Consider the following 13,238-nt stretch of genomic DNA (forward strand, 5'->3'; position numbering starts at 1 on the left):
ACCAAAGAAAATGATTTTTTTTGTAACGAAAACTGTGTTGACGGTAGCACTTTTGAAATATATAAAGGGTTAAGAGCTAAAAATCATGGCACATATTGCTAAAGCCAACAAAGTTTTACAAAATTGGGATTTTGCGTCCACGAGCTCAGTTGTCGTTTCGCTGCTTATTTTGAAATTTTTGGTTTTATATGTCAAGGATGCTCCGTAGCTTACTAAAAAAGTTTTATTATGTTGCGAGAGTCAATATGTGTAATGTTTTTTCAAAGCAGCTAAAAAGTGTGAAGTACCCGTGAACTTAATTGCGTCCCAAATATTTTTGTTTAATATATAATTTTTGATTAGATTTGAGACAATTTATAAAAATATTTGTGATGATGATTTACAGATTCAAGGGTCTTTATTTGGTAGAAGAAAGCGATAAAGCAAATTCCTCAAATTAATGCTTGAAGAATTTTATGTTGAATTTATTTTTATATAGTTATGCAGTCGGCAACGGTCTTTCACAAATGTTTTGAATAAATTTTAAGAAAAATATTACCTGCAAAATTTTCGATGTATTTGCAAGGTAAAACGACGTATGTGGAAACTGTATAAGACTGCATTCATAAAAAATTCTTTAAATTTTTTCTCTCTCCAAAGAATGCATTATTCTTAACAGAATCAGATTATCAGAATCAGATTAACAGGATCAGAATCAGAATCGTAGTTATACCATGCATGTCTCTCCGTTGGAATCAAAATGTTTGTAAACCTATAATTAAACTTATATAAATTTATTTGTTTGCTGTTGTTTAACACTAAAGCAACATTACAAATTTCCTCGCGTATGTACTTGCACCCCTCAAACTTTGTACTTGTAGTCGCACTTGCTTGCTGTTTCCATAAGTGACACACAACGTCATCTCAGAATTTAATTTAGTCGCTTTCAAAGTTTCTTACCATTCGAACACCTTATGATTCTAAAATTTCTCATTAATATTTCATATATGAAGTCTTTATTTGAAATTGAAACTCACATACGAACACATTTATCATATGAAATTCCTTACGTATATGCAAATTTATACCTGTGCTAAAAGTTCCTATGGATAATTCACCACTAAGTTATGTGTATACTGGGATTTTCAAATTTAAATGCACAAAAATTTGGGATAAACGCAATCACAAAGCTGCTATAGGTATACAAAAATAACAATACAATCTATAAAAAATAAACATAAACAGATATAGCTACATTTAAAAAAGCACAACGAATTAACAAAAATGGGGTACAAGTAGTTGTGGTGTATGTTCTATGTACATGACTAGTACGTTCATATCTCTCAAAAATACTATTGTTAATAATGACGAAACTATTTATTTATGAACTTAATTTTATCAAAAACTACAGTAATTAGATGGCAAACAAAGACAAGTTTCAAAGGTATTTACGAACAAAGGTATTTACAGACACTCAGACTACTTGCAACCAATACACAATTTTCTTAGCATATCTAATATGAGATCAACTTATGTTGGATAAAGCAAAAAGCTATATTTTTTCCAAGCCATAGATTATTTTTGAAGCATATGCCGAGTAAGCATATCGGATAATAGGGTCTTCTTTAACTTGAAATAACTTTTTGTTCTGTCCACTTCTTTCAACCCATTTGGTGTTAACATCGACTGATGAAAAAACAATACAACTTCATTTTTTAAGGCTTTCAATACGCTTTTGAAATATTTTCTCATGATGTTGAACCTATATGTAGTGACTTCATCGTTTGTAATGCATAATATATATGATAATTTTTATTCAAGCACATCTAATGATATTTCCTGTAAAGTACTTATTTACAAGGTGAACTTATAAGTACAAAATTTGATTTAAGAGCCTAAGTTTTGAGACCTCGTGAAAATAGTTTTCACTAACCTTTCAGCAAGAAATACAATTTTTACAATAGCATGAAGAAATTCATTGTCTAATTAGCGTGTGAGGCATAATGATGCGGTCTAAGTTCAAGTGAACACCAAACATCAAATTTTCCAATATTTATTGTTCAAGAAATTATCAAAATCTTATTTTTTATGGACACTGTATTTTCTAACGCGAATAAAGTGTGATATGATTATTATGAAAAATGGAAGGTTTCATTATAATTTATGCTTTTCTGATTCTTGAACATGAACATTCTTACTGCAATTAGATGTCGCTTATTCATTGTCAATTATCAAATTTATAATGGAGAGTGTACTTTTTTAACCATAAACATATGTCAATAAAATGCCGTCATTTTTTTTACGATAACATTACTTGATGTTGAAGGCTGTGGTAAGCAAGTAAATCTTGTGTTACATTGCCACGTCTATGATTTAAGTGACCGGTGAGCTCATTTATATAGTATTTAGCTTCAGGTTTACAATCGACAAGCCAGCTTAAAAAAGATGGGTTTTCTCGTTTCCAAAAAGCACTGTCTGCAAACATTTTATTTTCATGTTTGCTTGCGCCCAATTACGAGGTGGAATGTTGTCTCCCTGAGCACAAATGCACCTTTAAATTCTCCATACCACCTTAAAATTTCGCCCCTGGTTGTCTGTTGATTTTTGTCCGATTTATTAGTTTGAGCATCACGTTATGGATTTTGGACAAGGTGCAGTTTACAAAATAAACTGCTTCGACTGCAACGCCTCCTCTGTCGCGGAGACACGCAGGAAATTAAACACAAGACTCTGAGTACAAATGCGCTACAAAGAAACAACGTTAGAACGGCTTACATTAGAAAGTTGGTATACCAACTTAGAACAAAGCCCCCTGAACAGATCACATCAATTACAGGCTCTTTACAAACGACTTATTCACAATACAAACAAACGAGAAACTAAACACATTACTTTAGATTAACCACTATAACTATATATAATTGACACCCACACATTTCCTGTACACACAATACAATGACATAAGAACCGGATGACTACCCATAAGGTTTCCGAAACGTCAGTCAACATCAACAGTCCTTCTCGGGACTCTACTAGCCTGGACGATCTACATCTACAAACATGTAACAACTGTATTTTGTTGAAACTATTTTCCTAGATAACCCCTTGCAATACTCACTATATGTGTATTGTTTTACGTATTAAATACCGCGACAGATAATGGCTGGAATCGTATTTTTATTTGTTTTCATTCAAAGCTTAACAGATGAGGAATATATTTGAGTACGAATCAAACTTTCACCGGAAATTCAATGCGTATTTATCTCAATGAAAATTTTGATTCCTTTCTCATGCTGCAGTTTGTGGCATACTGTAAATTTTCTCCAAATGATTCTCAATCAATTCATGCTTTTGAACTGAGTGCGCTATCCTCTATTATGTCACTGAAACAAAATGGCAAATCCAAATCTATAAGAGGTTGGCACGAAGTCTTGGGCAACTGCAATGTTAATGATATTCTTAGTCAAGAAGTGTTATGGATGGTATAAAAATGTTGAGGCATGTGTGGAATAAAAAATCACGAAACAAAATGGAGATAGGTGTGCGGATTGAATTTTACAATTAGTGCATTGTGATTTAGCAGGCCTCCATAAGCCCCAAAGCTATAGACAGCTTTCGTTATGTTTTATATTAAGTATAGATATAAGTATATTCAGGTATAATAATGATCTACTTATCGAAAAGCACGTGTGACTGCCTTGAGGAAAAGGAAAAAAAATGTCATCTATATGGTATGAGTGTAACGTCTTACGAGTGATAATGGAAAGGAGTTTACATCACAAGCTTTCAGTAATATTTTAGTGAAGTTTTGTATAAAGAATGGCATGTGTTCCCCTTATTCACAACACCAAAATGGAACAGTTGAAAGAAACTGCAGATCCCATTACGACATAACTAGATGCTTACTCATTCAATCAAATTTGCCTAAAACATTGAGGACTTACGCATTAAAGATATCTACATGCATGCATTTAAAATCGCTACATAAAAAATACGAAAACACCTTTTCATGTATTTACAAATCAAGAACCAAATATAGAGAATCTGCGTGATTTGGCACCTGGATTGAAGAAAAATGGCAGAAAGTGGAATAATGTACTTCACTCGTATTTAATTAATGAAGCTTTTATTCAATCCAAATCTGAAAATTGTTTTTATGTTAAAGCAGCCGACAAAATCAATGAAATTTTAAATAATTTAGGTAGATGATATAATCTTAGTGTCGTGTGCGTTGTTTAAAAAGTTTAAGAAAAGTTTAGCGCAATCTTAGTTAGTGATATCAGTTGTAAGAAAGAGAAAATTAAAATGAGTCAGAACAATTATATTAAAAAGATATTGAACAAGTTAAAGATGGAAATTTTGGTAATCAAGGTCGTCGTCATGAGGAATCTCAGCCTGTATAGCAAGGTAGGCAGAAAAATAGTTGGAAACATAATATATCCATGCGATGACATCTACAGGACCTGATTTGAGTAAAGTGTTACAAAGCTCTCACATTACCTATTACCTCCAACAGCAGTTTACCTGAATACTGCTAAGCATTTACTGCAATATCTCAAGGGTATTCTGATACACATCTTGTTTTTAAAAGAAAAACACATTTAATTTGTTTTTGTGTTGCAAATTGGGGTGATTCGAAATGTATGCATCACTGTATATGGTGTTTAACTTAGTAAAGATGGTGCTCTCATTGTATGGAAGGGTACAAAGCAGCTCAATGTAGCACCATTAACTTTCGATGTACATTTAGTACATGTTATTGAGTTTAGCAGTCCAAGAGGCAAATTTCGTTCTCAACTTTTGAATGATTTTTTTTTTATTCAAATGCTGCAATACTGTGATGCTTAAAGTGCTATAACATTAACCAACAATCCTATGAACTATCAACGATCGAAGCACATTGACATAAAATATATTTGTATTAGAGAAGAAGTTAAAAACGGTTTTGATTTACTGTCAAAAATCTTTGTACTGGTGATAATATGTCTTATAGGTTTACTAAAGACTGTCTAGACAAAGACTTAAAATGTTCGCTTCTGATGTATTTGAACTTTTCATTTGTAAATATTTTATAAATTTATGTTAGTTGATTAATGTTTCGGTAGGGGTGTTGAAATAAATATTGATTTATAATGATTTTACAATGATTGGTCAACTTTGTGACATGCCATTAACACCTTACCATAGCACAAGTATCTTCTAGGTATCAAGTTAATAGTTGTTTTTCAAAATGTGATTGCGAACAGAGATTATTTAAATCTATTCTGTTTAATTAACGTATAGTTTGCATTATTCTTGCGTACTTCTGCCGTTATGAGTTCAACAAATGGTTTGATGATGCATAAAAGATGCATACGCAGTTTAAAGTTGTACAAAAGCTTCCTTTTGATGATTCACGATTCTCATTTTTGCAGCTACATATACGTCCTAGAAAAAATAAGCTTACTTACCTCAACCATTACTTCCAAAAAAGGAGGCTTGGATGCCCCTAGCAATTGCATGGTAAGAACATGGAGCAGTCATCAAAAATCGGAATGCTCAAAATCTTATTGGTCGTGTTTGCAATTATATATAATTGGGTTTTTTAATATTAATTTAGCAGCGGTCAATAAGCTACATTCAGTGTAGCAAAAAGCACTTTCAAAACTTGCACCCCCAACCTCCTGCGAATATTTTTACTGGCTAAAAATACCGCCCCTTATAAGTTTTTCACGGTAAGAAGCCAGTTCACACTTGCTGTTTGCACAAAGTGCACGGTTAAAGCTAAACCATGTACATTATTAAGAGAGGCTGAAGAGTTTTATGAAAACAGCAAAAAATGCAGACTTTCTTAATTCAATTTAGTTCTTTATGATCACCGATTAAATAATTTTTTAAAATAATAATGGTAAGAGTATTTTGTGAATCACCACGGGAACATTTTGCACCGCAAATTGCTTATTGAAGAGGTGTCTGGTCGTCCGTATATTCATAATCTACAGGTTCAGGTATGAAGCAATCGTTGGGACCATATGCAGCTGCTGTCTGCGAAGTTCCAAATACTTTCACGGCCATCATATTCTTATTTCCATTTCCAATTGCTGTCAATAGTTTAAGGGTTCTTACTTTGACTTGACCTCCTGCAAAAAAGCCAACCATGGTAGTAATAATATGAACAAATGTTCAACAAGTACTGAATGAGATTGAGCATGATATCAAGAATTGTACATTGCTTTGGTCACAAAACTAATGCAGGATATAAATGCTTTCGAAGTTTTGGTATCTTGCAAAAACCGAATTCAATAATTGCTTTACTATTATTTATAATTTTAGAAGCTTTTAAAATATTTTGTACAGAAGCAACAAATTTTCCGTGCTTAAACAGAAAATGACCTTGACAAGCAGAAATCTCCGACTGAACATAAGTAGTGCAGTACGCTTTCGTCTTTTCCACTTAAATACTTGATGAAAACTCTCCTGGACCTACCTGTTCCTAGGTGACAGTAAAAGGCACAATTCTATTTTGAAATAGAGTGGACTGTGGACTAAATATTTTAGTATGTAATAGTAGTTTTCCTTAAGTGAAATAAATGATTTTAGAACAAAATGGGGAGAAGACATTTTCTCTCACCCCCCCCCCCAGCATTTCTGCCTATGCTGACTATGTAACCCTTTATGTGTTTCTTTGCGAGTTTAATCTCAATGATTCGAGCTAAAATTTTATTAAAACGCTTGAAAATCTCAAGGAAGATTCCAACACTTTACTATTTGTATTTTCAGTTGTCACGTGCATATTTAGATTTCTATAGTTGGCGAAACATTGAGAATTAAATGTTATGTCTTATCTAATAACAATCAAGATTGCACCATTATTGTTTAAAAAATGTGTATGTACGTATACATCCTATTTTCCAAGGGTAGGAAGTATTTTTGGACAATGGTGAATAGGTGATAGTATAGAGGGGAAATTTTTATACGTGCTTTATATTACACTCACTGCGCATGGTTAGTTTGAGCATTGTTTAGAGAGAGAGTCTCCTAATGAGACACTCACCACTGACTGAGTAAAGGAAGTTGTCATTGAAATGGAGAATATCATAAAATGATTAATGAAATGCATTGAAAAGAATTTTGAAGAAAAAAAGCAACAATTAACGATGATTCACATATATAAAAGGAACAAAAATCAGAATGAACTTTATTAACCTGATTATTAAAGGATGAAACAAATCCTGGCTGGGTGCCAGTTCAATATTTATGTTTCGAAAGAGTTATAACATTTAAAGAAACGTCAGTATTGCTTCAACTTATTTTTATCATAATTCAGGTCTTACCTCCTGCTTTTTTTCCCTCACAATCTATAGGAAGTTTCCAAAAAATATAACCTTGTTCATAATAATCCCCTCCAACAGATATATAGCGAATAGCTTCACGATTTTTCTTGTCACCAAAATATAAATAATCGTTGGCTTTGGGATTATTTTGATTCGCTTTTTTCTCATCTTTTGGATAATTTTTGATGACTTTTGCATAATCTTTTAACAAGGGCTTAACACTCTCTTTAGCATCACGGGAAGCCATCATTGACACAGAGTACCTTTTGAAAGAATATTTTACAGTTAATTTATACAAATGGTTGGTAAATATAATTGACTTCATTAAATTAAAAAAAAATATTTTTGATAATAAATTAGCCTTGTATGGTCAGTGGTTACACTGATCAACTAGCGTAGTAAAGTTAACTAGACAGTTCAATCATTAAAATATTTCTCTGAAATGAGTTAATATGCTCCAATCATATTAGAATACGAAAAACGTTGAATATGATAACCTTCTTAGCAAAATTATCACCACACAAGTTAAAAATGGATAGAGTTAAGTTTTCTTAATGTACAGGAAAGGTTGCAAATCACGCAATGGAAATACACAATGTGCATATTTTACTTAAATTCTACAGAACGTTGTTCGATTAACAAAAAGCATGTGTCCGCGACGTAAAGATAGTATTCTCTTCGGACTTTTATGTTTCTTTGAGTGAACAGAGATATTGTGCTACAATGTCAGTGTACTACTAGAGTGATATTCTAGATCTTAATACAAGTGGTATACTTAGACTTCTTTTGTAAAAATAATATTTCCTAAAGTTTTTACAAAGTTTGCTTTTCTTTAGAGGACTGCTATAAAGAAACTTGTTTTGAAACTGCTTTGCACCGAAAAAATTATGGTATTCGAGTTAGGGGAGTGCAAAGTTCAGGTAAACACGCGCAAACAAAAATCTTTCTTAGAGCAAACACAACTTAACTTTTTCAATTGATGGCCGGATCCAAACACTTGGGTTTATGGCTAGAGTTGACTTACCCTCGGTCTGGATTAGGGTTAGGGTTGGATAATTTTGCGTATTTGGATCAGGCCATCCAAACATGGAAATCTTTTCGTAGTTGTTAATTTCTATAGAATTTAAAAATTACATATTGCAGTGTTTCCTAAAGCCTTGGTCAATCGAGCTTAACATTCCTAGCAACATTTTCCGACTTTTTTGGCCGATGTTGCGACTTTTTATCAGGAACTGGTTAAACGGGGCCAACTTTTACTATTTTGATTGGCTCGATCGACGGGTCATAGTAGGTTTTTATTGAAACAATATGTCGGTTGACAGCTAAGACATAAAAATTCGGCGTTGTTTCGCATCTTTGTACATATTAGAGCTTGTTGATAACAGAAGAAGCTTGACAAGAATAAAATGAGAAAATGGATCAAAGAATGGCGCAAAAGGAGTTTTATTCAATCATTTACGAGAAATTTTAATTCAACACACAACTACGTATGCCTAAAGACAACAAATGTTGTCAAACGTAGTCAAACGACTACAACATAAAAAATTAGCATAAAATGTTGGTTGAAAATTTGACTTTAGTCTAATTTCAGGCAACATTGTCCAACATCATTCAATATTAGCTGTATTAATGGTCAAACGGTGCCAACATCATATTACAACAAAGTTGTGCGATATTGAAGGAAAATGTTATGCTCGTTTGAGCAAGGCTTAATGCAGCATGATTGCTTACCGTTTTTTCTGTCCTCCTTGCCCAAGTGGGAGCCACCAGATTGCAAGCACCAAACGTTTAGTTTGTTTTGGATCTTCACCTCGCACTTTAAAACATATCACAAATACTGATGTACCCACAATTTTTTTTGACGAAGTTAAAGTAACTTGCATAGATTGACCTTCTTCTACTTTTGATGGAATGAATGTTTCAACACTTATTCCTTCCTGAGCGTACCTAGGACAGTAAGTAACGGTTGAAGAGATTTATATTGGTCATAAATAAGACAAATATTTGCGTTTCTTTTTATATTTTATTTTACTCTATGAGCCTAAGTATAATATCGACATAAATTTGAAACATATACAAGAATAACATAGTTGTTTACATATTTTTTTTGTTTACTGTCAGTAAGAACTGTATTTCTATATTCAAGAAAAGCCTATTTATTTTTTTATTTCTGTATGGAGTCTTGGCCTATATTAGTAATGTTTTCAGAATCTTACTTATCTTAAAAAACAAGCAGACAAAAATTAACTTGCAAACAAAACTCTTTGTTAAACCCAAACAAAACTTTTTTATCATATGTATTTTTTATGACTTTCAAGATTAAATGCTTTATTCTATTCTTTGTTTTACTAGTCACACTGAATTCTGTACTGCACAATACGCAAATTGAATCAGTCATCCGATTTCTAACCAATATGTTGGCCATAAATATTTGGTAAATCTTTTTAACTATCATGCATGCGTGGCAATCAAAATTGAAAATTGATTTTTAAATAAAGGGCTACTGCTAACGTAAAAAGAGTCTACCACACCATAATGTTTCAACTTTAGGTGGAAAGGAAAGAAAAACGGCCAGTGATAATCAGTGGGTTAAAATTTGATCTCTCTGCTGTCGCTATTTTATTGACATCCCATTTAATGACGTCATTTTCTCACTGAGGATCACAATATCAGCTTCGGTAACATGCATTTTTGTGTTCAGCGGATAAAAGTAGTTCACAACTGCGCGCTACTAACTTTTCCTATGAAACATGTCAGCATTTTTTTCACCTACTATATTAGAAGTTTTGACTAGTCAACTTTTATTCCTTTGGAATGCGTCAGTAAAAATTAATAGTCTGAATTGTGTTTTCTGGATAGTAGAACTTATTTTCCTTGTGCATTATCTTCAACAAGGATTAATAAATATTTTTGTCGATACATTTTACCAACATTTGACTATTCCTTCAGAAAATTTGTTTAATTTTTTTTGTAAAACTTTAATAACTCGAAGGTGCAGAACAGGAAATTAATTAACGAGAAAATGTCCTAAGCCAGTTAGAACAAATTTTTTACCAGAAGGGCTGCTTGTTATATATAATTAACAAATTTATTCGCCACTTCGTTCATATCGAAATATTGAAATCATTTCTTAGAGATGCAAATCTATTGGCCGCATGTAAGGCGCTATAAAGTATAGTTGATTGTGCATTCCATTGTTTTCCCTCCATCTGTGCATTTTCTTAGAGCATAATAGCCCATACCAATTCATGAATTGTAGGCACTGTGAGATATAGAACACGAAAATACTGGATGCTGATTACCCGAGTGGCTATGGCCATGTTTTAAAATCACATTACTTTAAGGCCCTGTCTACACGTATCCGGATGAATTTGAAAACGCAAAAATATTTTTACGGTTTTAAAAACTTCTGCGTTCACACGCGATCTTTTCAGATCTTTTTGCCCGTCCACACGTGTCCGGATATATTTGCTAAAGCTGATAAAATTACATCTAACCATACGCAGATGCAAGATGAGCCTGCAAATAACATGTACGTACACGACTACATGTGCTTTTATCACACTTGAAGTGGAACTCTCCTTTGCGTTGCTTGTAAATACACTTCGAAAATATGTCAAACGCCTTAGAAAAGTCGTCAAAATCCAAGAACGGAAAACTTTGTATGGACAGACGATGAGGTGGAACTCCTTTTAAACGTTACTCTCGAGTATAAAGCGATAAGAACTGCGGAGAATGTTGACAGGGAGACATGCCAATCCAAATATTCTGATATTTTAGATACATTTCTTACTCAGTCCGAACAAGACGCAGCTCAAATTGAAAAATTCACCGCGCGGAGAACTGGTTCATAGTTAATACGTCATCGTTTTTATATTTTTACGGTTTCACCCATCCACACGACAATAATTTTTTTCCGTTTTCAAAAATTTCCACTCTGGACGGCGTTTTCAAAAGTTTACGGTTTGTTTGGGCGTTTTTAAATTTATCCGGATACGTGTAGACAGGGCATAGATTGATCCACGATGACAATTCACATTTGACACCTCCACGCGCACAAATTTCCTGTTCACAAAATACGATGACGTAAGAACCACATAACAAATATGGCCAGCCTGATCTCAGTATTGTGAATATTATATACAGTAGAGCCACTCTATTGAATTTTTTCCTGCCACGCATATCTTATTACACATGCAATTACCATAGTAGCAGCCAGTCAATTGCTTTTTTTTTGACCAATAGGAATGATAAAATAGCTAACGGCAGCCTGGCAGCCAGTAATCTAATTAAATATACAGCAGCATATTGCACGCGAAGTGGACCTACTGAATATTCCTATACTGTGGCCTGACGTTTATTCCTCATTTGACTCTGAAGATGACTACCGCTAATATTGTCGAAACGTAAGTCGACAACAACAACAACAGTCCTTCTCAGGACTTTACTAAACTGGACGATCTACAACCAAAAACATGTAACGATACTCCCGGGCTCAAACCATTAACTTTAAAGTATAGTTGAGTTTATTATGGGTTTTATAAGTAGTATGCACACTCTTTGCTTTTAATTTTGTAAACTTACCATTCTGGATCGTATAAAACAAAGGGATCTGAGTCCTTAGATAAATTTTCTATAGCAAGAACAGTGCCATAAACACTTTTACAATATCTATAAGCAGCTTGTGCCAAGGTTCCTGCTATGCCAGTGACAGCTCCCAAAGCAATTGATCCAAGTAGCGTTAGCTCGCGTTTGGCAAGAGCACTCTGATACGTTTTGATGACGTTTAAGCTGTCCACTCTTACATAAATGAGTGCGTTTTTACCGGTCGTCATCTGCGTGTATATTTTTATTTTCAGTTCCTTATCGTTTTCTTGCATGCTTTGTCCTTCTTCTCTTGCAGACTTCATTGGCAAAAAATCTAATTGACTTCGTATATTAGTTTCAAAATCTGCAGTAAAGACATAGAACTCGTTGTCTTTATCCGCAACATCAAAACCAACACAGAATTTTTTTCCTTCTATAGTTGTTCTACTTGTATTGACTTGGTAGCATAAATATCCTTTAATCTGATCGTCATCTCCAGCTATTTTTACAATTTCTGTGTGTTTAAAAATTTCTGCATCGCCTTGCTTATTTTCTATAGGATTGATAAATAACATCGGAGGGCTTACTGTCTTTCCATACAGTAGGTATATCGTAGGTTTGACAAATGATCGTACTTTCATATTGTTTAAGACCTTGATTGTTAAGGAGTAACACTTACGGTTCATATATTCTTCAAGCAAAAAACTGATGACTGTTTGAGTAAAGCCAACTGAAAATGTACCAACAGTTCCAAGGTTTACGTAGCTGTCAACAGCGGCGAGTGCCCTTCTTGTTGTAACGTTATCGCATTCGCACTGTACCAATAAATTGCTAACCACAAAAAGTAGCAATGCACAATTTATTCCATTCATTTTGAAGCGATGTGATTGGTATGTTAACTTGATCTTTTTTTAGAAGAATTACTTGTATGCTAATCACTTGTTTTCCTTTTGAGATGCAAGCGCTTAAAAAAACTTGAAAAAATGGTACCTGCTTTACGGTTCAAGCCTAAATGGATTCTTTTGTTTTAAAAAAACTACATACAAGTGTTAGGGTATCTACCTGCAGCAATAATCGTAGTCAGAATTTTAATTAGGGTTAACACATTCAGATAAGCGGATGGTTTTCAGTTACTTAGCCTGGATTATTTCAGTTATGATTTACCAGTAAAGAATTCTTTCGATTTTCGGAAATCATAATATTTAAGTTTGTTGACCGAAAGTGAAAGATCGATACACTGATCTTAAAATAAGACTGGATCACCGATCACGCGTCTATCACAAAAGTTGAAGACAAAAATGAAGGCATCAACTCTTGAAATACATAGCAAATATATAGTGGATTTATACGAAAACAAGA

General features: G+C 33.4%; 1 protein-coding gene across 1 annotated transcript; it reads right to left on the reverse strand.

Annotated features, from left to right (window-relative positions):
- Positions 1–5,510: 5,510 nt before the first annotated feature.
- LOC124440698 lies at positions 5,511–12,831 on the reverse strand. Its single transcript, XM_046991123.1, has 4 exons — positions 11,877–12,831; positions 9,024–9,239; positions 7,293–7,555; positions 5,511–6,098 (listed from the first exon to the last, which is right to left on the reverse strand). Exons 1-4 carry the CDS (start codon positions 12,749–12,751, stop codon positions 5,917–5,919), a joined length of 1,536 nt encoding a protein of 511 aa, XP_046847079.1. The 5' UTR covers positions 12,752–12,831; the 3' UTR covers positions 5,511–5,916.
- Between the last annotated feature and the right edge of the window lie 407 nt (positions 12,832–13,238).

The sequence above is a fragment of the Xenia sp. Carnegie-2017 genome, unplaced genomic scaffold (genome assembly GCF_021976095.1).
Source record: "Xenia sp. Carnegie-2017 unplaced genomic scaffold, XeniaSp_v1 HiC_scaffold_2, whole genome shotgun sequence".
Taxonomy (NCBI): Eukaryota; Metazoa; Cnidaria; class Anthozoa; order Malacalcyonacea; family Xeniidae; genus Xenia; species Xenia sp. Carnegie-2017.

What these genes read in the sequence shown, in the direction of transcription:
- LOC124440698 (XM_046991123.1), bottom strand. Translation starts at nt 12,751, where the DNA reads ATGAATGGAATAAATTGTGCATTGCTACTTTTTGTGGTTAGCAATTTA. An exon ending in CAAGGAGGACAGAAAAAACG is followed by an intron (nt 7,556 to 9,023) that starts GTAAGCAATCAT and finishes TTCTTTCAAAAG; the next exon opens with GTACTCTGTGTCAATGATGG. An exon ending in TGAGGGAAAAAAAGCAGGAG is followed by an intron (nt 6,099 to 7,292) that starts GTAAGACCTGAA and finishes GCTTTTTTGCAG; the next exon opens with GAGGTCAAGTCAAAGTAAGA.